General features: G+C 53.7%; 1 protein-coding gene across 1 annotated transcript in view; it reads right to left on the minus strand.

The window, feature by feature from the left end:
- LHX4 (LIM homeobox 4) overlaps positions 1 to 24,947 on the minus strand; it is a 39,601-nt gene extending 14,654 nt beyond the window's left edge. Inside the window, exons 1-2 of the mRNA XM_040636323.1 lie at positions 24,872 to 24,947; positions 8,612 to 8,783 (exon numbers count right to left, since the gene is read on the minus strand). Of these exons, the coding sequence (XP_040492257.1) occupies positions 8,612 to 8,783; positions 24,872 to 24,947 (248 nt within the window). The remainder of the gene's footprint in view (positions 1 to 8,611; positions 8,784 to 24,871) is intronic.
- Positions 24,948 to 26,035: the final 1,088 nt, after the last annotated feature.

A 26,035-nucleotide genomic window follows, 5' to 3' on the forward strand; every position in this document is an offset into this window, starting at 1 on the left:
TGATTTACGGCAAGCTGTATATTTTTTTCCCAGCTGACACTTCCCTCCATGTATTTCTCTTATCTATCACCGCACTTGACAGGTGTGTTGCTGATATTTACTGTTACTGTACGTACCGATATTTCCAACATATATCACCACCCCAGCCATGTCACGGGCACGTAAAGTTCTGCCCAAGAATGGTCAGCCTTCTCCAGACATAGACAAGGGCCATATTTGGAGAAGGCCTGACACCAGAAAGTGTCAGAGCCTTGGGGAGTGGAGACACAGCCCCTCACAACACACACTTACACGTACACCTCCCAGACCCACTGGAACGGCCCCACGGGGCTCTGCCTTTTGTTAGGGGTTGGGGTAGGGCTAACGATGCTTTTTTTCTTAACAAACATTCAATATTATTCTGAGATGAATGCTACTGGAAAAGCTTTAGAATCAAGTGACCTAGTCCACCCCCTCACTTAACACAGAACAAACTGGGGCCCAGGGAGGGGTAGTGACTTGTCCAAGATCACTTAGCTCCGTTAGTGGCAGAAAAGGGGCTAGAGCCCAGCTCCCCCTTTCCCTCAGCCATGCTTCCCCTCTTCCCTGCTGGGGGTAGATTTGTTTCCCAAGAGCCAATGGGACATTGGATCCGACCCTCCTCTACAAGAGTCCAGCCCACCTCCCTTAATCCGGGTAAACACACACCGGGCACATAGTCAGCACACAATCTCATAGGAGCTGTGTCCTATAAACCACACAACAGCCCTCACAGGTAGATAGGCCATTCCCTTTCCACAGATGGGGCCAGGCTAGGAGCTGTCGCCCCTGCCCACCCCGACCCTCCAGCCACCTAATCTGCTTACTCCAAGCTAGTTCTTCTCTGCCCAGGTGTTTGCTCACCTGTCACCAAAGTACCCAGTGCACAAGAGCCACCTGGGACGTCCGCTTCAAAGCAGAAGAGCCACCCCTGACCCCCGATTCCAGGCCCAGAGTCCGCACATTCAGCAAGGCCCCTGGAAGGCTCCCATGCAGCTGTGACGTGGCCACTCAGAGAAGCCCCAAGCAGCAGATGTTCTCAGAGCTCCTGGCATCCGCAGGGGGCTGGCTGGTTCTTGAGTCCCTCAAGACCTCAGTGGTGGTGTGGCAGGCATTGTGACAGGCAGCAGCAGGGACATTCAGGGACAGAGGTCCTAGCCAAAGCCTCCCGCCAGACTGACCTACTATGCTGACACTGCACTCCCACCACAGGGCCGCATGCCACTCAAGCAGGCCTTCTGGGGGCAGATGCCCAGGAGCCAGAGCCCCAAGCCAGACACTGGCCCCTCATGTGTGACCGGGGCCAGAGGACCCTCAGGAAGGGATCACAGCTGGCAAGTGCTGGGCAGGGAGTTTCAGGAGGCCTGACAGGGAGAAGCTTCCAGAGGCACAGAGGGGTGGTGATGGGCTGAGAGAGGGCACAGGCAGGGGGGGGGGCAGAAAGAGAGAGCATTTGGGAGCTGGGGGCCATGACTAAACGCCTGGGATGGAGGTGAAGGAGAGAGAAGGTGGTTGAGCCCCAGCAGTGAAGGGACCGGGCACTACCGCTGCTGGCCAGTGTGTTTTCCTGGGATGAAGAGGCAGCTCCACACGTCCCTCTCCGACGGCACCCACGCCCCTCTGCTTGGGGACCCGCTTCCACAGCCCAGATGCCATCCGACTCCCAGTGTGATTTGCAACCACCTTGTTCCAAACAGATTCCCCAAGGCCGAGAAGTCTCTGGGATGCCGGTCCCACAGATGTCAGCCTAGCCCCAGGCTGGGCTCCGGGAGGGGGGGCCGGCACAGCTGAAGTGGGGCCTCCGGGGGGGCAGACAGATAATCCTCGGACTCATCACGGCCTGAGCTACAGCCTCGGGTCCCAGGGGGAGCTGCTCGGCTAAGTAATTGCTTCTGCCTTGATTACAGGCCTTCGCAGATGACGGCGGGCCTGGTCCCACCAGCGCGTTGGACTCTTACAGATGTCCACATGCACAGACACTATCTGGACCATCTGATCGTTACCTTAAAAGGTTTAATTTGCTTAGTGAGGGAATTAGACTATAAACTATTCAGAAATTATGGAAAGTCACACGTCAAACTCCCCCTGAAGTTTCCCTAAGCACATTTTGCTAGAGAGAAAGAATGTGTGTATCCACATGCTGGTAATGGGGAGGCTAGCAGGTGTGTAGTTTCTAGAGATAACTCTAGCTTGACCAGAACCTGGCCCCAGACTGGACCAGCAACCAACCCGAGACCTGAAGTGGCCTCTTCCCAGTGCGACAGAGTAAAAGCTGGCTAGAGGCAGCCACACAAGCAGCACCGGCTAGGCCCCCGGCAAGAGCCGGGACCCCCTCCTCTGGGAGGTGAGGGCTGTGGGCTGTAGGCACAGCCCAGAGCTCTGGACCACACAGGGAGGGATGGCATCCTGTGGGGAGAACTCGTGGTGGCTCCTCACCCCATCCCACACCGACAGGTAGCCGGTTGTTCCGATGACGTGGCCACTGGACACAGGCCACGCCTCCCACCGCCACAGGACCCCTGCCTCGTCTGCAGCCTTTTGTAGCCTCTGCTCCCAGGAACCTCCTCTCCTTTTCTCTCTTCCCTGCATGCATCCACCATCCTGACCTTAATGAAAAGAGCCCCTAAGAACGATGACAACCAAGCACTTCTTCACCTTACTCGGTCCTCAGTAAGCCAGGAAAGTAACGTTTATTCCGTCCCTCTTTAGAGGCAGGAGACGGAGGCTCAGGCGTCAAACGCCCCCAGGTCACACAGAGCCTGGATTCAAACCCAGAGCCTGCTCCCTCTGGGAAGTCCACCTCACAGGCAGGCTGAGCGCGGGCCTCTGCGCATATTCCCTGATTTCCTGTGGGCATCTGCCCGGCTGAGGGATGGAGGCCCTGGGCACCAGAGCGATGGTGGGGCCAAGGTCACTAGTGAAGACCAGGCCGGAGCCAGCGAAACTACCCTGCGTCCAGGCCAAACGCAGAGCATGCTGGAGCTGAAACAGGCTGTTCTGAACTGCGGGGATAAATCAGCGTCTCCCGGGCTCCCAAGGACGCTGCTTACCTGCCCTTGGCTGACAGCCTCGCTCTCTGCCTGGAGATAGACTGGCTGGGGGAGGGGCGCCGTGAGGCACGGTGCTCCGGGCCTGGCTGGGGAGCAGCCCACACAGCTCCCCGCTGACAAGCGGCGAGGGGGCCTTCTCTCCCACTGGGTCCCCAGCAGGGACCATCGCTGCCCACCACCGCCACAGTGTAGACGAAGGCCTCAGGGGCAGGGAGACACCCCCAGAGACACAGGAAGTTTAGACAGGAACCCCCTGGAGTGGCAGTCACTCTCAGAATGCCTCCAACTCTCCCTTCAAGCCCCCCTGTGTCAGGCCAGCACATAGCCCTGGTGACGCAAGCCTGGAATGTTCTGGAAAGCTGTGCTTTACCTAAACGCTGCTCTCTCTTTGACCCTGGAGTCGTGTTTGTTTTCAGATTGTAATCATTGCCAGTCTGTTTCCCAAATCTTCATGCAAATCCCCGTGGCATCTTTAGCCCCAGCAGACCCTCCCAGCTCTGCCAGACTACCCCCCCCCCACTCTGACATTAAATGTCATCTCAACAGGAAGGTCTCAAAGCTGGGGGCTGGAAGCCGGGAGAAGGAAGGCCAGCAGAAGCCAGCACAGCCCTCGCCTGGAGGGAGAGCTCTGACAGCCTGGCCCTCCAGGGCTGCAGGTCAAGTGGCCACACGTCAGGGCCAGAAACCCAGAGACAGTGATCAAGCAGCCAGCATCGAGCTGGACATGGTTGACACGCTATTTCCTTCCCGTTTCGCAACAACTCTGAGGGTTACAATGAGTGCCTTGCAGCCCATAAGGCACTGACGTTCGGAAAGGCCTAGTCACTTGTTTGCTGACAGCTAGTTCAAGACAGGACAGGAATTCAACTGAGCACCGTCCGGGTTCACCAAACCACTCTGTTCATAAAATAACTCCCTTCTATGAAATGTTCCTGTGTCCAGGTCTTCTAAAGCAGGCACCATCAGCATCCTCACTTTTTCTGAAGAGGACACTGGAGTTCAGAGATGTTAAGGAACTTACCAAAGGGCGCCCAGCTGATGCTGACAGAGCCAGTTCCTGGACCAGTTCCTGCAGCAGAGAACCTGTGCTGTTCACTGCACTCCAGAGTAAGGGAGCTGATAGGCTCCTCCCGGGACGGGGTCCGCAGTGAGGAGGGCGCCCAGAAGCTCTACTCCCAGACTCCTGCCCTCCCCAGGCCCTGGACAAGGAGATGGGAGACCTGAGACATGCGGGACACACAGTCCAGAAAGGACCTGCTTAGCAAAGGCAACACAAGGAGTCGCTGGCTCCTCAGGGTGTGATTCAATTATAATAGCTTTGGAACCCTAGCATTAGTCAACTCACGGCCTGTTCTCTCCGTCTCAGAATTTTATTTCCTCTGGAGAACGGCAGCCAAAGACCCAGGAGGCAAAACCAACAAACAACAGCAAAAATCAGCCAAAGTTACTGGGCAAGATAGAATTCAACAGCTCCGAGAGAAAAATGCAACAACCACAGAGTACAACCTTCCAATACCTCTTTGCCTGCGCACACATCAACATCGCCCTCTGCTGTCAGCCACCAGTATTACCGCGTCTCCTGGGCTGAAGGCTGGTGGAAGGCTGACTCCCCCCACCCCCCGCCCCGCCTCTGAGGTATTACACAGCTCCAGTGGGGCACCCTTCCTGTTACAGTCTTGATTCACAAAACGTCACACAGAATAGAGGATACCCCTTAGATGTGTGCAAAGCAGTGGCCATGCCCCTCGTTATGGGCAAAGAGATTTAAAATACTGATCCCGAAACTTCTCACCAGAGCGGATCAGTGAGGTCCATGCCCTTCTGAGCAGGGCTATGGGGCAGGTATCAGAAAAAGAGATTTTTCTTTCTTTTTTCTTCTTCTTCAAGGAGCATAGAGAAGAGAGTCTCCCTGGATCTGACCAGGCCTCTCCCAAATCCCACAGCTGAAAGCCTTCTGAGGAGAAGCACCTGCCTTCCCTCTCACAAGGCTGCCAGAGGGACCCCTGCAGCCCCTTGTGGGCCAAGGGAGGGACTTGGGGCTCCGGCGATGGCTCTGCCCCTCCAGCCCTGCCTTGTGCTCTCTCTGCTCGCATGTCCCCTGTGTGCCATCTGAAAGCAGGTGCCTGGTGACGTTTAGTGAACAGTCATGAGGAACAGACCACCAGCTCTGTGGCCAAGTTACAGCCTGAGCCCCAAGTGGGCAGTGGTTCCCAAGACCCCTGGAGGTGGAAGGTGAACCAGTCTGACCCTGGAGGACTGACTCCCTCTGTGTCCTCCCCGAGGACTGTGACTTGCTCGACCAAATAGCCACAGTCCCAAAGAGCTGTGTGTGGCCGCCGGGGATCCAAGTGTCCTCCCTGGGGGCTTCAGAGCAGCCCAGCCTTCGGGTCTGAGTGGGCCTCCATTCACAGCAGGCAGAATCACGTCAGCCTTCAGTTTCTCTCCACATGGCCTCTCATCACAGAGTAAGGACCTGGATTCCGCCCGGAATGTTCAGCTGGCTCCCCTACTTCACAAAAGGACCTGACCCTGAGGGTGGGTCATTTTATGAAGCAGAGTGGTCCTGTGGGACAAGGAGAGTAACTGTGAGTAGATCACGGGCCTGGGGAGCCTAGGTGGCTCCATGGGATGTGTGTCTGACTCTTAACTTTGGCTCAGGTCATGATGTCCGTGTTGTGGAATCAAGCCCCCCTGCATGGGGCTCCGTGCTCAGTGGTGAGTCTGCTGGAGATTCTCTCCCCCACCTCCTTCTGCCCCTCTGCTCACTCACACTCTGCCTCTAAAAGAAATAAATACATCTTTAAATAAATAAATAAGTCAGTCAGTCAGTCAGTCACAGGCCTGTGGATTTCCCAGGCAGCCTGGGCCTCCACGATGCACAGGACAGCATGTGAGGGACAGAAGGGATGGTCACCAAACACGCTGTAAGTTCACTGTGGGATCTACTCTTCATTGCACCAAAGCCAGCAACAGCCTGTGGGCAAGGCCAAGCGCCTGTGCCATGACCAGGACAGACAAACGCATACCTAATAAACCTTCCCTCGAGCCAACAAGAAGCTCAAACAGGTGCAGGAGGGGTGAGCAAAAATAAGGCAACTCACGCTGAGTCACTGGGACAGAGAAGGGGCAGGGTGCCCACCCGCAGAAGAGCTGGACTCACAGCCATGAGAGAACAGACATCATCCCTGGAGGACAAACTAGCCTGGGTCAGGGCCTGCCTGGGAAAGGGGGCAACCGGCTGGGGGGCGTCAGGTATCCAGGAAAGTGGTGAGGAGGACTAGAAAGGAGCCGGGGTATGGGGAGGAAGGCTCTGACAGCACAGTGCATCTGGAATATTCTGTAAGCAGGCGGGGCCTCCTGAAGGGGCTGGGGGTCAGGGTCAGCTGTGAGGTTGGATGCTGGTCTGGTGGGGAGGCATGTGGGCGATTTGTCACGAGGTCACTGCTGAGCAATGCCCCAGAAGGATCCAAATGAGGACCGTGGCACGGGGAAGCTACAGTGGCAGGAGGTCAGGGCACTGGCCTGAGTGAGTAACTGCCACTGTTACTTCTGGTCTTGGGCTGATGGCTCACAGGCCTGTGCTAATCCTTCCCTAGCCTGCACCCCAGGCCTCTTCTGGGTCTAAAGGGACCCCTTTACTTACTACTTCTCCCAAACCCAAACCTACACTTGAGTTGCCACCTCCTCCCTTTCCCAAACCCAGAGCCAGCTAGTCAAGGTCCAAACCCCAGGGAGGGGCTCAAAGGAGCTTCTCCGGTGACAGAGCCAGTGGTCTGAGCCAGGGACATCTCAGCACCCACCTGTTCCCAGCTGGGCAAGAAGGTCATGCCCCTGGAGCTCACTGAGGCTTCCCAAAGGTACAGAGACAAATGGGAGGAGGATGGTGTACAGACCCTGGAAAGCAGCTGACACAGCTCCAAGGCCAGGCGCGCCCCCTGAGTCCTCTTGCTCCTACACACACACACACACACACACACACACACGATGAAATTCACGCCATGCAGGGGCCAGTAAGAGCCGCCGTGCTGCTTGGCCAGGGCATCACTGAAAAATGAATAACTAATAACTCGCTGCCCGCTGAGAAAGGATGTGGCTGGAGGGGACAGAACTGCGTAAATACCAGAATACCGGAGACAGGGCAAGGTTCAGAGGGGAGAGAGCAAAAGGAAGATAGGGAGAAAGGGGAGCCGCACACAGAAAAGACCGAGACGACAACCCAAAGGCCCGGCTCTCCATGGGAACCATCAAGAATCTGTTGGACGTGCCTGTGTGCCCACCGCCCCTGCCTCAGGTAGCATACAGGCACAGATGTACACGCGCGCGTGCACACACACACACACACACACACACACGTGCTCACACGCGCACACAGGGAGAACGTGGTGCGTTTTTGGCCAAAGTGTGATGGTGACCCTGAGTGTTGCCTTCTCAGCACAAGCCATGGAGGAGAGGAAGCCCCAGCAGAAACCAAATTCATCTTTAATGTGCTTTTCAACTCATATTGAACTAAAGAAATTTGGGAATCCTCAGAAATTCAAATCACTGAATTTAAACCTTGGGAGGATTAAGGAGAAACATGTTCTGTCTCCAGGACGGGCTTTTCTCCCCATGTCCCCTCCTTTTGTGCAGAACACATAGCCTCTGAAGGACGCCCATCCCCTCGCTGAAGCTTGCTAGTTTGTGCCAAACGTTTGCAGGCTTTGACAAGCCTCCCAGCAGTCCCGACCCCTCAGCGCAGCCCTCGGGCCACCCCCACGGGGCTCCGTGTCACCGCCAGACAACTCTCTCCTCCTGTTCTTGGCGTCGCTGCTGCCAGCTGGTCCAAGTGAGCTAAGGCATCAGCCTAAGTGCCTCGGGTAATAGGTTCCGGGAGAAAAGTCCCAGACTAAATGCCACAGAAAATAAATTCTAGGAAGTCCCCTCACCATGACCAACAGGATTGTGGCTGATGGATCCAACCCCAGAATGAATTGAGGACAGTCTTCAAAGCTAACGCTCAGGTGTCAGGCATTATCCTAAGGACTTTACACATACTGATTCATTCAAAGCTCATAACAACGCTACAAGGTAGGAACTCTTATTACCAGGCCCATTTTATGGATAAGCAACCCGAGGCAGAGAGAAGTGACCGACTCAAGAGCACACAGCTAATAAGTGGTTCAGCCCAGTCGGGGTCTGGGCTCTTAACCATCCCAAGAAACTGCCTCTTCGTCATATTTTCTTTGAAAGCGATGACACTAACAGAGCCTGGCTTGACCCAGACCACCAGCCACTCTCCCAAGCATCTGGAGCCCCGCAGCAGCCACAGAGACTCCTTCTAGATTTGGGGTATGAACCTCAAAGCACCCACTCTGAAAGTGGCAGCAGTGAGACAGCCAAGTGCCCTGAGGCAGGATTTGTGGGACTCCTGTGTCAGCCCCCCTGTAGAAATTTCACTCCTGCCCTCTGCCACCAGCTCCCCCCTTCCCCCACCTCACTTCCAGGGGAGAGGCAGAGACAGACCAGGGCGCGGGAAGGGAGGCGGCACCAGGGTTCGGACTTACTTGAAGAAGTCTTCCTTGCAGTAGACGCTCCCGGCCCTGGAGAAGCACCTGTCGGCCAGCTGCATCTGGCAGTCCGCACACTTGAGGCAAGAGCTGTGCCAGTGTCTGTCCAGGACCTTCAGGATGAACTTGTCCAGGATATGCTGGTTGCAGCCAGCACACTGAGGGATCTCTGTGGGGAGAGGAGAGAAAGGCACAGTGAGCCTTCCACACAGCACTGCTCACCAGACCAGAGCCTGCGTGGATGCCTTCCCAGTCTTCACGATTCCCTTCCCACGGGAGGAAAAGGATATAACCCAAACCCTTCGGGCTGCCACAGAGAATCATGCGGGTTATATGCTGCACAGAGGCCGCTGGTCCAGGGGGCAGGCGGGAACTGAAATCCAATCCACCCTGTGTCTCCCATTAGGAGGTGGGATTTTCAAGGGGCAGGAATAGTGTTCCTTTCGCAGCTTCGTATCCTGGAGGCCTAGCACCATGCCTGGCACACACGAGTAGCTCCAGAGATGTTTATCACTGAATAAATACTTGATCACATCCTCTCCAAGAAGTTCATCTTGAAACAGTTCACCAGTTTCTCCTGTGCACTCCAAATACCAGCACAAGTAGGAACACCAGATCTCTCAGGAACCATCCGTGTTTCTTGATTCAAATCGTGTTTGTTGGTGTGACGTAATTTAAAAGTGTTAACATAAGGGGATCAGCCTCAAAGCACTGGGGAAACTCTGAACACATCTAAATCTATGTAGAAGGAAAGCTCAACTTCTAAGTCATCTGCATCTCATACCTGTAGACAGGCTGTTGGGACCCTCACTACGTGACATCCCTAGTGTTGGACACACACGCGTGTCAGTGTTGCGCCCACGAAACCCCAAGCCCAGCCTGTTCCCGTTATGGCCCCGGCAGCCACCAACACGTGCCTGAAAGTCAGACCCACTAGATGCCTTGCTCTTTGACCCCATTCTCAGACCAAAATGCCCCATGAAAACTACCAGGAACCACACTGAGGCAGATCCGCCTGGGTCTGGATACTGGTTACCTATCCCTGTGCATACAGAATTTTTTTCTATCTCAAAACTTTTCCAGGGGCACTTGGGTGGCTCAGTCGGTTGGGTGTCTGTCTTGGGCTCAGGTCATGATCTCAGAGTCCCTGAATCCCAGCATCGGGCTCCCTCCTTGGTAGGGAGTCTGCTTCTCCCTCTGCCCCTCCCCCCACTTGTGCTCTCTCTCTTTCACTCTCTCTCTCTCAAATAAATAAAATCTTAAAAAAAATTTTTTTTCCTCCTTGACAAAGAAAATGTTCAACCAATTAGTTACCGAGTTCCTTGCCAAACAGTTCCGATGTGCCCAGCAAAGTACTAAGCACACAACAGCAACAGGATTTCCATCAAATAAGGGGAAATGAGTAGGACACAGGGTAAGACCATGGATTCTAGAGCCAGCCTGCCTGGGTTTGAATCCTGGCTCTGCTTTTTAACCTTCACCAAATTACTTCGCCACTCTCTGCCCCTGTTAAAATGGGGTGCGGGGGTGTGATGATAATAGTACCTGGTAGGATTATTGCGAAGAGTAATTGAATCAATAGAGGTAAGAGTGAGCCAGTATACAGTAGGTGGTCAATAAAGGTTTGCTCTTATAAGGGGATAACTGCAGTAACCAGGTGTTGATGTGGTGCTGTTGTGTGTGGCTGAGGGGAAGGAAAGTTAGGGACCCCGTTCATGGACTTGATCTCATTGGGCCCTCCCAGGAATCCCTGCATAGATGTCGGGACCCTCCCGCAGAGGCTCAGAGAGCGCCCCACACCAACAGGGCAGCTCCGCCAGGGCTGGGGGCATGCCTGTCTGCCTGCAGGTAGTGCTCCCTCAACTGCAACTACACCCCTGCCTCTCTCGGGGTCTATCAGGACTGGCACCCCTGGAGCGGCAGGGAAGGGGAGGGGAGCAGGGGGCCTTAGCCCTGGACAGATCTGGAGACGTACAGAGGAGACTCTGAGAAGTGAGGGGTGACTCATCAGGGGCTCCTGCAGTGTGACAGGCCAGCCCGCTGGGGGGTGGGGGGAGGGGGACAACTCTTGTAAAGAAGGTCATTAAGGGCAAGGGGCACGCGGTTCTCCGGCCCGCGTTTGCATTTGGAGCGGCCGCGGCTGCTGAGCCAGGGGCTTGAGGAAGGAGGTGCGGAGCAGGATCGCGTTACGATCGCTCCGGCACCGCTCTGCAAGGGAGGGGAGAGAAGACCAAGGCCCCCCGCGCGGGGCAGCGGCCGGCGGACGCCCCAGGGCAGAGCAGCGGAGCCCGTGCCCACCAGCGGCGGGGGACCCCCGTCCCTGGTGCCACCGTCTGCCCGCGGAGCCCCGCCGCGCGGGCCCTCGAGGACGCGGCGACACGGCCCGCTAGGGGCGTCTTTGTGTGAGCGGGCGGCCCGAGTCCCCGGGCCGGGTACCTGGACGCTCAGTGACCCTTGGAGAAGCCGGCCCGAGAGCCGCGGTGCCCGCGCGGGGCGTGCGCCAGCCCGCTGCCTCCCGCACCCCACCCCGCTGCGGGGCCAGAGGGCGCCGATTCCCACCTAATTGTTGTCTGGCCCGGCCTCCGGGGGAGATACGGCTATATTTCTCCTCCCAGCCGCAAATGCAGGGGGATGAGGGCGAGGATGTGTGCTCATAAAATTTATTTCGAGCAAGGTAGCTACCGGGAGCCTTAATATGATGAGTATTCAAGAGAGAATACATTAAGGCTAACGTATGCAGGGGAGGGTAGGCAGCGGAGCTCTGGAGGCTTGGAGACAGAGACAGCATCACGCTTAGGAACAGCACTAAAAGCAGACAGACAAGCCATTTCAGCCTCCAGCTTGCAGGGATGCTTCCTGCTGGGTCAGTTGCCTGGCGCTGCCCAAACCTGGGCTTCTCTGAGGCCTTGGGACCAAACGGAAGTCCTCGAGTTCGGCAAAAATGTGAGGGACATTCTAAGGGCGCTTTTTAAGTTAAAAAATAAAACCTTTCACACTGTATTTCAGTGTAGATTTTGAGGGGGGGTGGCATTTTTAAAAACAAAGATAACATAGAAATGATTTGGGAGATCCATTATATACCAATAATGGTAAAACCAAATGTCAAGAGCCTGTTATGAACTCTGCCAGGTCCTGGATGTATACTAGCTCAATAATCTGTGCCACTTGGTGAGGGAAGTGTTCTTATTCCCATTGTAGAGATGAGAAAACTGAGCTTGGAGATGGGAAGCCAAGTGCCTGAGGTCCCACAATGGGGGAGTTGGGATTTGAACCAAGAGCCTATGCTTAAGGTAGGCTAACCCCACCTGAGAGCTGGAGGGATCTGGACGTGCCTCACCTGGCTGGCTCTACCTCTGTCATTTCATGGAGAGGAGGTGGAGGGAAGAGGTAGCCTCAAAGCTGCTCTGCATACAGTGACAAGGGAGTAGATGAGCCACTGGCCTCTTGTGCTCCGTAACAATTGGGCAAATGGAAATGTTTGAGACATGCATTGGATCCTGTAGACAGAGTATGCATGTGTTGTACAGGATGGACACCTAACGCCCAGACCGGGGTGGGAAGCAGAAGCCCCTGCCCTGCTGGTCCCCTCCCCCCAGCTGCAAGGTGCCAGCTTGTTGATGGCATCTGTCAAGTTCAGATTCATCCCTGCCTGTGAGGGGGTGGAGACCAGTGAACTCAGATCCCACACTTCAGGTGACAGCATTCCATGTAATTATTTTGATTAGTGTGAAATGTAAGCTATCTAGAAATTTTTCCAGGAGCAATGACATAAGCCTTTTTTTCAAACTACAATAAATGATTATTATTTTTAAATTCAGAGAGCCTGAACAGGACAGAGGTTATATAGGTCTCCTACCTGAAATAAAGTTGTAACCAAAATTTCCAAGGAGCCAGAAGATCTCCAAAGTCCCTAATCACAAGATTCCACTTTAAAAACTGGAATTTAAGCCGACCCTGGGAGTCACTAAGACAGAATTTAACCTCTAAACTCAGTTTCTGATGAGGTGTCATTTCACTTAAAATGAAAATCTTTATCTTATCTGCACACAAAGGTTCTTTGGTGATGTTCTTTGGTGATGGAGAGTAAGCTCAGCCATGAAAAGACAGCAAAGCCCATAGAACAGCCAAGGAATCTGGGGAGATGTTGGGTCACAGGGTACAATGCCCTCCCCATCGGCAAGGCCCAGAGGCTTCTGTGAGTCCTGCAGAGTGACGTGGCTCAAAGCACAGACCTAAGCACAGTGAGAGCAGCTACATAGGCAGGGAGGCTCCCTTGGACACGTCCCAGGACACCCACACCCACACAAACACATACACAGTCAGACAAACCCACATATTCACACATACTTAGTACACACACAGACCTAGAACACACACACATATACATGCTAACACACATAGAGAAACACACACAATCACAAATAAACCAAAATACACCGCGACACACACGAAGGTACCCACATAATACCACAGTCACACAGACATACACACGTTTGCACACACTCAGACATACACTTGTAAAACACACACTCGTAGGTACACAAGCCCACATATACCACAGTACTTACACTCACACATGCACACACACATCCTCACACACAGGCTGAGGTATCGCCATTCTGGAAAAAGGCCAATCCTTCTGAAGCCGGCTCCATCTCTGAAAAGGAAGCCATCTCTGAAGGAGGGAGCTGTCCAACCCGGGAGCCCTGGGGAAGTGAGCACTGAGCGCTATGGAAAGCTAGGGCGAAGGGAAACATTTTGTTCAAATACTCTTTGGAAAAACTACTGGGAGAATTTGAAAGTTTTCAGTTCTGCTTAGAGTTTAGATCTTCAAATCTTTAGGTCTGCCAAATTGTTTATAAGAAATCCCAGATCAGAGTCTGATAGACCTGGGTTCAGATTTCAGTCTACCACATACACGATGTCAGACAAATTGCTTAACCTCTTTGAGCCTTAGTTTTCTGATCTGTAAAACAGAGGTGGTAACACCGGTCTCGCAGTGTCTCGCAGGGTGGCCGTGTGATCACATCAGACGAGTATAAAACGCCCAGCCCCATAATGCCAGTGCCCAGCTCAATGGTAGCTCCCTTTCCACTCTCCATGACCAGTCACCAACAAGATGAATTTATATATTTAAAGTATATTATATATACTTTAATATATTATGTTTCCTTATTTCCCAATATAATTTCCCCCTCCCTCACTGACCTCCCCCGACACACACAAAACACTCAAGACTCTCCTCCATCCTCCCCTTTCTAATCAGCATAATCCCAGAATATGAATTGCGGCTAATGTAACATTACAAGGTTAAGTCTTTTTGGAATAAAGAAATCTGGCAGACTACTTCCTCCACCGAATGCGGGCAAATTTGCCAGACCTTGGTCCCCTCCCCCATATGTGATTAGTGAGAATGGGGAGGGGGTGTGTTAGGACCACCAACCAGCTGACGTCACTTCACTTTTGCTGTAATGTATTCAGGTAAGAGTGGATTGAGTTCATATTAACCATTGAGGATTCTAGTATTTTGGGGGGGAGGTCTGTAAATGCCCAATGGAAAAGTAACTATTTCTTATTTGATGAGAAATGGCTAAAAACCTTTTTTTTTTTTTTTTTTGCCTGCAGTCTTCTCTACCTCTTCATCAAGGAAGCTTACAAACCCATACCATGGTGCCCAGCCCTCCAATCACCTGAAATACTGTGGTGTGGGCACGAGGGGCTTAGTTTTCAGAGTGGTCCATCCAAAAATGGATTCCATTTTAAATCCCCAAATTCCTCCATTAGTGAAGTTTCAGAAAACTGGCAAGTAGAGGGGGTCAAAATGTCTGATGTGGTCTGTGGTAGACCAAATCACCCCCTCCATGCACACCCCTCCCCATGACATCTAAAAAAGTATTGTGTGTTTTTATTCCCCACTCGCGTTTCTTCATTTCCAAGCAACTGCTCTCAAGGAACCGGGGGTCACCATGAAGCATTTCAGAGACGGTTTGTGTTTGTTTGTTCGATCGATTTTAATTCTTTGAAAAATGGTGTTTTCTATCTTTCTGGTCACAGAAGAGCAACAAGGTGAGGAAAACATTTTTTTTTTCCACTAAAGAGACTAAAACTAGAACCAACACACTTGGCAGTAACTTCTAAAATGTATTGAAGAAAAGTGCACCTTTCTGGGAAAATGTACTGGAATTTCCACATTTCTAATGGAATCCTAATGCTGATGAGTATTTTGATATTTTTAAAACTAAGTTATTTCATGTTATTAGGAATAATGTTCATTTAACCATGTCGTGAGATCAGATTAATATTTTGTAAAATTTGGGCTTTGATATGCCACCTTGGAGCCCCATGAGACCCTGCTTTTTAAATGCCTTTTGGACAGAGTTCCTCTTTTGGTTTCAGAATTTGACTGGACAGCCTCATGCCAACGACAAAGTTTTCCTTGCTTCTTTCAAGACAGAAGCCAGGGTCTACGTTCCAGTGCTCCGGGTGGGGTGGGCAGACAGATCCCAGGACACTGACACTCCCGGGAGGCTTGGCCCCTCTTGGGACGCCCAGGAGCACTCCAGCCTGAGGGCAGCTCCGTCTGCAAGATGGGAGCCTTGGTCCTAGTCTTTAAGATTGCCAGCACTCTGAATTTTGCCGAGGACTTGCAAATCTGCAAGTTCTCTTAGCTTCTCAGCAACCTGTGAAGAGTGAACCTCTACATTTAAAAGTGCTTCCCTGAAGGGTACACAGTTGGGGGCCAAAGTGCGGCTGGAAGCTTCTTTTTTTGTCTGGGACAGGTTCTGGGGTTGACTGAAGACCAAGGCTTCGAACGAACAGGGCTTAAGAAAGCCTGTGGCTTTCGCTCCAAACCCTTCTGCTGGTGACTTCACTCGAGAAGTAAGTAGTTTTGGAGCTCATCTTAAATAACATTTTGGCCAATATATGTTTCCCAAACTACATAATTTTATTTATTTGTTAAGTTTCTTTACCGACTACAAACTGAAACAAGAAGCTAAGTGGGGCTTTGAGGAAACACATATACGATTGAAATATTGTGCAAAATATTGTTTTTCTTAGAATTCTCCATTCCTTCCCCACATATAAGGGGGAGAAAACCACAGGTTTCCCTGAGTAAGTAAGAAGGAAGCCGGTTTCAAAAAGGCAGACTAGGGAAAGCCCTCTCGGTGGGGGTGGGTTGGGACTTACTGATTTAGGCTGGGAGTGACTAATTCTAAACTGTATCAACATATGGCCACAGGACGTACCAAGCATGACACCGTGCCTGCTGAAACTCATACCTAGCTTCTGGAATCTCCAAGTCTAAGAATTATAACAGGTATAGTTAAATTAATTAAAAGTTCTATTCCTGGATCTATATTTCACAAATAAAACTTTCCACTTCAAAGTTGCCACCATCACCACTGACAATAAAATCCTGTTTTCTGGTCCCAACTCCCCTTTTCAATCACCTGATCATTGTGGCTGAAGGCACCGGAACCGAGGACGGTTCATCTCTGCAGTCCACATACAGGGTGGGCCTGAAACTCAGGCTGTGTTTTACATGAAAATCATGACTCTGTGTGTCTGGGTTTTCTCCTCCCTGGCTCTTTATTTTCTACCTCCCTACTAAGGACGATTCATTTTTATTGAAGAATCTATAGCTTCCTTTTTCATATTTTTCCCTGTTCCAAACCCATGTATCTTGAAGACACCGTAACATAATTTTCCCAAATACTTTATACATTTCTTCATAACTTAGTAAGAATTGTCCCATAAGCAACATAACTGAGGCACAAAATTCTAATATTAATTCTTCAAAACTTAAGAAGAAAAGGTGCGTGTGGTATTTTGTGATGGTGGTGAAGCATTAAATAGAGCCACACGAATCCTGAGAAAAGCTTAATTGAAAAAAAAAAACAACCAGCATTGCATTTAAGGTAAATCTCTATTATAATTATATTTGCTTACATACTTGAAAAATACATCAACCTACACGTCTCATCTAATTTCCAGTCTTTCCTAGTTTGTGTGTGTGTGTGTGTGTGTCAACGAATGACTAAAAACTAGAAAAAAAGTCAGAAAAGTCTTCTCATGTAAGAAATGACCGTTCCTAATGTTTTTTCCCCTCCACTCATCCTTCAGAATCCTCTTCACCAGATTCCTGTTTGTTTCCCTTCGTGGTCCGGGGTCCCTGTGACAATCTCCTTTGTTCTTTTTCTGCTTAGACAGCTCAAAAATATAGTAACCTTTTCAAGGTAAAGATCAAATCCGAAAGTATCCTGGAGACAACTTCAATGTTACCATTTGAAGGCTGAATTTGGACAACATTTTAATAGGAGTCCTGTAGTAAATAGAATACATAATGTAAATATGTATTTGCAGGTATAGGATTATCTTCTAGATTAAATATTGACACAGAATTAATGTTCTTTGGTAGGATATCGAATATTCTCCGTGATTGCAAATAAAACAGAAAGTCACCTTAAACAAATCCATGACAGTCTACGGAAATGCTGTAAACACATCTCTGTTTCCACCCCATCTTTGCATTTAATCACTGCTAACTCTCCACAATGGGTTTTTCTGATGTCTCATTCCGTAGCAATATTCCATATGTTTGGCAACCTCTCCCTCATAATGAGAAACTTTCAATTAATTTGGCTGCAAGTTTTGTCTCTATTAAGCTATTCCCAGAACCCATCCCTTAACCCTCTAACATTATAATTAAAGTAAATTATACTTTAAAGGCATTTGGGGGTGAGATACCACAGTAAAACATCTGTGGCTAGACCCAGACTGACGGAGGGAAGGGGGCTGAGGAAATCTGAGAAAAGAAATCCGCCAAAATAACAACAGGACTTAGGACTGGCCTCCCAAGATGATTTTCCAATCCACCATTAATACAGTTAACCTGAAGTACATTTTCCAAGGGAGAATCAATTCCAATCTTGCCGATTAAACCCAACCCGTCCGCCTATTCCCAACAGCAGTGCCTCAAAATGGCTCATCTGTGCTCCATTTTGATCAGGGCTCCTGTAGAATTTAAGACCTAAAAAAAAAAAAAAAAAAAAAAAGGCAAAATCTCACTGCAGCATCTATACTTTAGATGACTTTTTTCCTACCACAGACAACAACAGCCCAGCTCCTGGGCAGTTTCTTCTGTCCTGGACCCAGAAACTGCCCTTCCTTCTAAGTCTCCTAAAAAAAAAAAAAAAAAAAAAAGGTGAGGGACCCCATCACCCTGCAGCCTGCCAAACAGTCAAACCTCTAACAAAATCCCTGTGCTGTGAATTCGCGCAGGACCCCATGCGCTGCCTTACAAAGACCTCACAGAAGAAGGAAGTAAGAAGTAAGGAAGGGAAGAAAGGAAGAAGAGAAAGACCGAGGATAGACATGTAAGCCACAATGGAATTTTACGAACAGCAGTTTGCTCACATCTGTGTTGTGGGCATTGTTAACACTCATTCCAGAAAGAGAGAAAAGGGAGAAAAAAAAAATCACAGACGGAAACCTGCCCTCCCCGTCCCCACCATCTCCAAACCCAGCCTCTGGTGCTACCACAGCAAACGGCTGCTTGTCTGTCTCCAACCCTGCTTCCCAAAGTGGATAGTACTATTCCTTTCGTCCTGTCTACAGCCAAACTGTTTCCTAATCTCTACCATTCCAAAGCTTCTCAGCTCTAAGCCTGATCAATTTCCCTAAATGAAAGCAGTGATAGAAGGTCCCTCCATCCAAGGCCACCAACCCTCCCCATCCACAACTCTTCAATTTGGAGGAGACAAGTCTCCCAGCCAGAGAAATCCACCAAATATCCATCACTGCTGACCAAAACAAGAGGCTCAAAGCAGTCTTCTTAACAACCTGATGGAAAGGTTAGCCCCTGTTAACTAATTTTCCATCCCCGGAGGACTGCAGGTGCAGCCCTCCCTCCCCTTCCTCCAGGCCTGCCTCCTCAGCTCGGGGGTCCCTCTGGGTTCTGCCTGCTAATGCGGTGCTAAGTACTCACTAATTGACTGTAGCACACAGTGAAAGGGCACTAAATCCGAGGCAAATGGGAAGTTAGGACAATGGGAATATTTAGGACTTGAGGCTGTCTACACCTGGTCAGCCGGGGTCATCAGGTCACTGTTCAAAACCCAAGACGCCCCTGTGGGCTGTGTTTTGTCTACTCCCTGGAAAGAAATTGCTTTGCCGGTTTCCTGCCTCCCTCGCCCCCACCTCACCTCTAGGAGGACTCGATTTTTAAAAATCGACCCTGGTATTTATTTGCAGTGGTGTAGGCGGTCTCCAAGACGTCTTGAGGACTCACGTTGCTCTAATCCCCTGAGCATTCAGCCAACATTCTTGCCTTAAACCCGCTTCGTTTCTGGCGTGTCAAGAGGGAGGTACACCTAGCATTTGGTCTTCCTTCAACTTCCTGACGCTGCCGGTCTTATCCCGCCCCGGCCTGGCTAGTCATTCCTTTCCTTCCTGGTTAGTTCACCCTTCAGATCCCTTTAAAGGACATTCACTCTGCCGTCTAAAAAAAGTAAAAAACTAAAACAAAAAAACAAAACAAAAAAGTCCCATCCCGGATGAATCCAACCTCTGAGCGCCACAAACCGAAGGCTGCGCTCCGTCCCCGACCGGCCGCGGCTTCCTCCACACGCAGGAGCAACCTGCTGCCGGCGCCTCCGCCGCGCACAGTGGCACCAACGACCTCCCCAGGTCGAATTTAATTTACTGCACCCGCTGCCCAGGTAGAGACCTCATCTCTCTTGAGCCCGCCACGTTTCGAGCGCTCGTCGAGGTCCGCTAAGCGCTGGGAGCAGGGACAGGAGCCGAGGCTCGAACCCGGGGAGGGCGCGCGGGGTGCGCGGAGCGCGGGGACCCGCTGGCTGCCTCCGGGATCCGTGCGTGAGGAGCCTCTGCCCAAATGGGAAAGAAAATGCTTTCCAAGGGTTAAAGTCCCGGAAAGCCTTGGGCCGCTGGCGTTGGGAGATTAGTTTTGTTTTCCCAAATGCTTGGCGAGAAATGGGTATGGGGAGAAAGAGAGGTTTCGGCCCGGTTTCCCTTGGCTGGACACGCTGTCGGCGTTCCCGCTTACCGCGCCTCTCCCCGCCGGGAAAGTCTCTGCCGCCGCTCCAAAAGGGGCAGGAAGCGGGACCCAGGCGTGGCCGGTCCCCGCTCGCAGGGGCCGCTCCTAAGAGTAAGCCGAGAACCGGCAAGGTGGATGGAGGCGGGCAAGGGCAAAGGGCAAGGGCCGAGGCGCAGGAACGCTGAATGCGGCGCGCGCAGTGGACACAGAGGTCGCCCGCGCCTTGCACCCTTCGCGGGCCCGACCTCTACGTCGGGCTGCGGGACGCGGTGTGCGCAAAGCCGGCTCTCCCAGATGGGCCGTCCTGTCCGCACTCGTCTCCACCGGCAAGCCCTCAGCAGCCGGGGCACGCATTGAGCCAGCGCACAGCACCCGCAGGTGCGCCGCAAACGCCTGTGGAGGGAATTCATCGCCAGCTCGCTGGGCCACCCAGACCTGCGCCTACTCGCGGCGCGGAGGAGCTCTGCCCCTGTCGCGCGGGGGTCACGCAGGTCGCGCTCCCGGACCCAAGGCCGCCGCTCCCGCCCAGCCGCGCCTGGCCCTGGTTTTCCACGAGCCCGCACGGCGGCAGCCAAGCGAGGAAACAGCTCGAGTTGGGTCCTGCCTCCTCTTCTCAGTCCCGACTTTCCCTCTTTCCCGGGCACTGGGGACCGCTCAGTGCAGACCTCCGCCCCTCACCCGCCCCGCCTGCCCGCTCCTTGTCCGGGTCAAACCGTTAATTCCGCTCCCTCCGCGCACCGGGGCCGCGCCCTGCCAAGGAGGGCTTCCCTCCGCCCTCGCCGCCCTCTTTGAACGAGACAGTGGAACGCCAGAGGTCGGAGCCCGCTCGCCCCTCGGGCGCCCTCGGCCACCCGGCTCCGCAACAAGGCGCAGCCATGGTCACCCGGGTTCCTCCAAATTCCCCTCCGGGTGGGGCGAAGCTCTGGCTCTAGGCTGGGGTGGGATCCTCTAGGTGAGGGAATCTGAATCCCCAATCCGTGAGGCCAGAATCTGCCGGCGGGGACAGCCACCAGTCTGACCTTTAAAAGTTGGCTCGCGCCTGACAATATTTTTGTGACGCGGGGAAGGAGATTTGTGGTGCCCGGGGCTGCTGTCTGAATTTCTGTATAGGAATCTGAATCAATCAATATCTCTCTGTCTCTCCATATATATAATATATGGAGATATATATCATATAATAAATTTTTTTCCTTGTTTTTCTTTCCTGCACCACCAGAAAAGGCAGGAATGGAAAGAAGCTCGAATCGCAGCTCCAGAGTTTGAGAGAACTCCTGGCCCGGGAAATGAGTCCGTTCCACCCCTTAAGAAATAGTCTGCAAGACGGATGATAAAGTCGGGAACGAGGACTCTGACACAATGGGTGCTGGAAGATTTACCCCAAGCACCCGCAGGAGCCGGGGAAGAGAAGAAAGTGTAGTGAGGCGTCCTAGAGAAGTTCTTCACCCAGATCCTACCACATACGAAATCAAATACCTTTCGGGGGTAGCTGCAAGAAGTAGATACTTTAAGAGATAAGGGTGGGATGGGAGATGCCCTGGAAATGTTCCCCATTTATCACTCCCTGCCTGGACCCAGGGGGTGGCTCCTTTCTGCTGCCGGGCTTGGCCAGCCCTCCAGCCAGCAACCTGGGGGCCCTCGGTGCCCCGAGAAACTACGTGGGAGATAGGCCAAAACCGAGGGCAAGGGGCGGATAAAACGCCCACCTCCCTGCATGTCCCTCACTGTTCTGAGTCATGTGCAAGAGAGGCCAGTGGGGCGAGATGTGTGGGGAAACTGATGAGTTCAGGGAGGAGAAAGGTTCAGTTCGAGGGAGGATGGGGAGGCGATGGTCCACTCCAACGCTGCCCTCCGGTCGGGAACTGAGAGAGTTAGGACCTGGCGTTTCTACAGCCCAGAAGCAGATGGCGGGGGAGACCCAAGCAGAAGCAGGTTGCGGCCAGAATGAGAGCGACACCTGCGATCCTAATCGTAGGCCAGGTAGCTGAGACCCTAAAGCCAGCTTTAGGACAAGGTCCCTTTCTGAACCTATCCACCTAGCCAGAAACAAAAGCACCCAAGGCCCTGGACTCATGCCGGACATGAGCTTCGCCCGTGCTGGAAGAGACCTCGAGGGTGCAGCCTCACACAAACAGCGTTCCTGCCACACAGAGCAAGGAGCTGGGGTTTTCAGTTCCTTAGAACACACCGACCGACCAGAGGCAGGAGCTGGGCTGCCCAGCAACCCCTCCAAGATTTAAGGGGGTAGGCTCTACCTCCCTACCCCAGGTTGCTCTCCCAATCACTCCCAGACTCCTCCGGCCCCATTCTTCTCCAGCTTCCTGCCCCGGGCTCATGCCCCTCAAACAGATGAAAATCCTCAAGCTTGTCTTGAGAAGACGAGCCGAGCGTGGGCCCCATCAGGCGGCCCGGAGCTGTCGAAGCAGGGAGGCTCTCACCAGCCCTGCAAGCAGAAGGACGGTGACCGCGCTGACAAGTGGGCCTTGGAGCCAACAGTGGTGGGAGGCGGGCGTCAGAGAGAAGGAATAAGCCCGCCAAGAGAGAATTTATTACACCACTTGGTCAATGTCTTCCTTAAGGGAGAGCACCTCAACCACCCCCAAAAGAATATTCTGACTGCCTCCGAAACAAACTGGATTCAAACTGCTAAAACGCCAGGGCACCAGAGGGACCCAGGTTGGGGGATCCCTACATTTGTGACCCAAAGGGCTCCGTCTGTGGTGGCTCAGGGTAAAGAAACCAAATACGCCTGTATGTGTGCCCCAGGGAGGGGAGTGATGGGGGGCAATTCAAACCTTCCAGTTGTGGGGTTGGAAGAACTGCTGCCAGAGAGCCTTTCTGTTGTCTCCTCTCTCCCAAGGTTTAAACACCCACAGGCCTGGGATGATCCTTCCTCTTCCCTGAGGTCTAAGGGCATGTACCCCACCCCCACCCCCACAGATGTTGTTCCCCCTGTGGATCCCATGTTCCAGAAGAGAGAAGGTGGTGTGTATGTGTGTGAGGGGACCACATCCCACCTATGCCCAGTTCTCTGTACCAACAGGTAATGGCCATCAGCCACATCTGCTGAAAGGGGATGAGTATGTTCCATGCACACCTCCCCCCAAAAAAGCTGGACTCCAAGTCTTCAAGGATTGGGCCCCTCAATATTGGCCACTGCTTCCTTCAACAGGCCCCCGAACCAGGGCAAGACAAAAGGAAGGGCAGACCAGCCCCTCCTAGTTCGCCATTGCCTCTGCTGGGCAGCCCTGGGATGAGAGTCCCATTTTCTACTTCATTGAGTTCTCCACAGTTGGAACCCAGACTCGAGCCCCGGTGAACTGTAGCTCTGAAGGCAAGTTCTAGGCATTTTAGGAAATCGAGTTCCTGACGTGGAAATCAAAGTTGTCTCCAAGTAAGAGAAACAAAAAGTGAGACCATCCAGGAGAATGTGCTGAGCATCCCAGGAAAGGCTGTCAGAGCAAAGCGCACTGCCCTTCTTTGCGGTCCTGACAGGCCACCTACGGACCACAACTATTAAAGCGCAGACGTACTGGGTAACAAGGACACGAGTCACACACGCGCCTTCCGCCCACTCACACGCTCCCCTCGAGCACTCAGAGCTACAATCCGTCTAAGGGCTTGGAGCTCCTTTGCCAGGGTCTGTGTTTCTGTTTCTGCAGGGGCTGAGAACCTACTCCCTCCTTGCCTGTGTGTGGTGGGGTGGGGGCAGTGAGGGCAGCGGCGAACCCCCAGAGCCTTCTACAGACACATCTCGGTCAGCAGGAAACTTCCCAAGACGCGGTGCAGACGTGGAACTGTTTGCCAACAGTTAAGAGGAAAAGACACAAAGGATAACTGCAGGATACAGTCAGATAACAATCTACATAGGTTTGGGTGAAGCTCTTCTCTTCCAGTTCCTTCTCAAAAACTTCCCAGCGAAGCCCAGGACACACGCTCTCCAACCTGCCCTTTGAGGTATGGCCCAGGGAGAATCCCTGCCGCGGAGAGCTGGGGCGCAGGAGGGCGCAGCCGCGCGTCCTCCTAGTTCATAGGTAGACAGCATTATTTTATTTGCTTAAAATAAACCTCGAGGACGGAGCTACTGCTCCACTAAAGAAATCGCGGGCAGAAGCACAGTCCCTTGCCAAGCGGAGTGAGGGTACCTTTCCCTCTCCACGGTGCGCAGGGGTGTTCCGCAGAGCCCGCGACCCTGTAGGGAGGACTCACTAGGCTCGCGCCGTGCGCGCGTGATGCCCCGGGACCTGCTCCTGCCTCCGCACAGATTCTCCACCGAAGACTCTGTTTGGGAGTGCGGGACAGAGACAGATTCCCTCCGGGGAAACGAGCGCGCACACCCTAACACACGCAGAGACCTGGATATAAACACGCCTCGAGCTCCCGCAGTCTCGCTAATATCGGGCGCGGGAAAGAAAAGTGGGTGGGCGACCAAAGCGCTCAAATACCCTATGGGCATCCTATGTGTCTCTCCTGCTGACTCCAAGCCGCCTGGAAAGTATGTCCTCGCGTTCGCAAAGGCTGTACCCCGAGTTCACAACTTCGTCCCGGCGCTTCTCCCTCCCCTGCATTCCTCAGCTAGCTGGAACATGGCGAGTCGACTTCCTCACTAGAAGCAGGCAGTCCCCAGCGGCGCAGGCTGCGGGCGCCGCGGGCAGCAGCGGCTGAGGACGCACCAGGCGCGCACGCCCAGCGCGCGGGGACAGAGCGTGTGGCCTGGGCTTCCGCGCCGCCAGCCCCGGGGGCGGGGGACGCGCTCTCCAACTTCCCGCCAGCTGGGGTGAAGTTGCACTAGCGGTACTTCCAGCTTTGACCGTAACCCCAGAAGGGAGGATGATTTACTGGGACCACCCAGCCCTCAGGCCTGGCCTGCAGTTCGTCCCATGGTGTCCCCAAATAGCACTCTCCCAACGCTCCTAGAAAAGCCATGGGCTGGAGATGCGGGGTTCGGTACCCTCGGCTGGCCTCGAGCACGATCGGGAGGCTTTCACTTTCGGCCCCAAAAGCCAAGAGCCAGGCCCTTTAAACGCACTCTGGCCAGTGCCCCTGCCCTGTGACCGCCTCTGCGCCGGGGCCGGCGGCCCCTCGCCCCGCCCGGCCCCTCCGGTCCAGGCTACACGCAGCGTCCGACCCGCCCCGTACCCGCCAAGGCTGCTGGTTGTCTTGTTATCAAATTAAATCAGCGAGAAAGGGGGGTGTCTTACGTTGCATCGGCACACCAAGCATCTCCGGGAGCCCCTTGACAGCCCCCTCCGCGGGGACAGCTGCGCTCTGCATCATCTTGGAGCGAGAGCCAGGGAGTCGCAGTCTACGGAGATCTCTTGCTCTCTCGCTTAAGCTGGATTCAGAAATTTGAAAATAATAATAAAGACCCAACCAGGCCGCCGAAGTCACGGTGGAAGCCGGACCCTCCGCCTCTCCGGGAGGATTCCACAGGCTGGCTGGCCCCCTCCCCCCGCCAGTCCTCAGTCTGTTTCAAATCCCTTTGATCTCGCTCTCCGGGGTAGGTGCACATCCCGGGTTGAGGAGACGCTGTTGCTGCAGCTCTGGCTTTTTTCCCCTCCTCCTTCCCCCGCCCGCTTCTCTCCCCCTCCCCCTCCACCCTTCGCGTGCCGGCCGCTCGGGAGGCCGCGGTCACCCAAGCATTTTGATTCATTCACACTGCAGGAACGGCCGTGACGTCGCTTTCCGCAGGGAGGCCCGCCCTTCAGCCAATCCCCACACCCGGCAGCGGGCCGCGGACCCCGGCGGGAGTGGGGGGTCCCGGCACCCGGAGTGTGGAGGGCCGCGCATGGGGGCGGGGCCGCACAGAACAGGGCGGGGCCTCGCGGGACGTCGCCCCCCACCCCCGCCCTGCGCTCCACCGTGCGGGCTCGCGCCCCGGGTATAAATACTGCGGCCGGTTCGGCCGCGGCAGCAGGTGCTCCTGGACGGCGGAACCCCGGGCTTGCGGGGTTCCGCGGGTCCTGCGGGAGTTTCGGAACTGGTCGGCGGCTCATGTCCCCACTGCCCCTCCATTCGGACCAAGGGATGGGGAAGGGCGTGGCAGACCCTCCGAAGGCCCGGGCCGCACGGCAGAGTCTTCCGCTCGCGCGCTCTCGGTCCCGGGCTTCTCTCCGCCCGGGACTTCATCCTCCATCCTCCAACTCCTCCTCCTCCTCTTCTCCTCTGGCCAATTGCTCTCCCGCCGGCGCTTCTCAGCCCTTGCTCTGTCTCCCCCGCGCCCGGCTGAGGCTAGGCCAGGGACAGCCCGTACTCGGCCAGGAAGGCTCGAGTCACGCGGCTGGCGGGGGAAGGCAGCCGGGGGTCTGCGCGCGGAGGCGGCCGGGCGCGGACTCCCGATGCGCGTCCCCGCTCGCCGCGGCTTG

This window comes from Ursus maritimus, unplaced genomic scaffold (genome assembly GCF_017311325.1).
Source record: "Ursus maritimus isolate PB19 unplaced genomic scaffold, ASM1731132v1 scaffold_2, whole genome shotgun sequence".
Taxonomy (NCBI): Eukaryota; Metazoa; Chordata; class Mammalia; order Carnivora; family Ursidae; genus Ursus; species Ursus maritimus.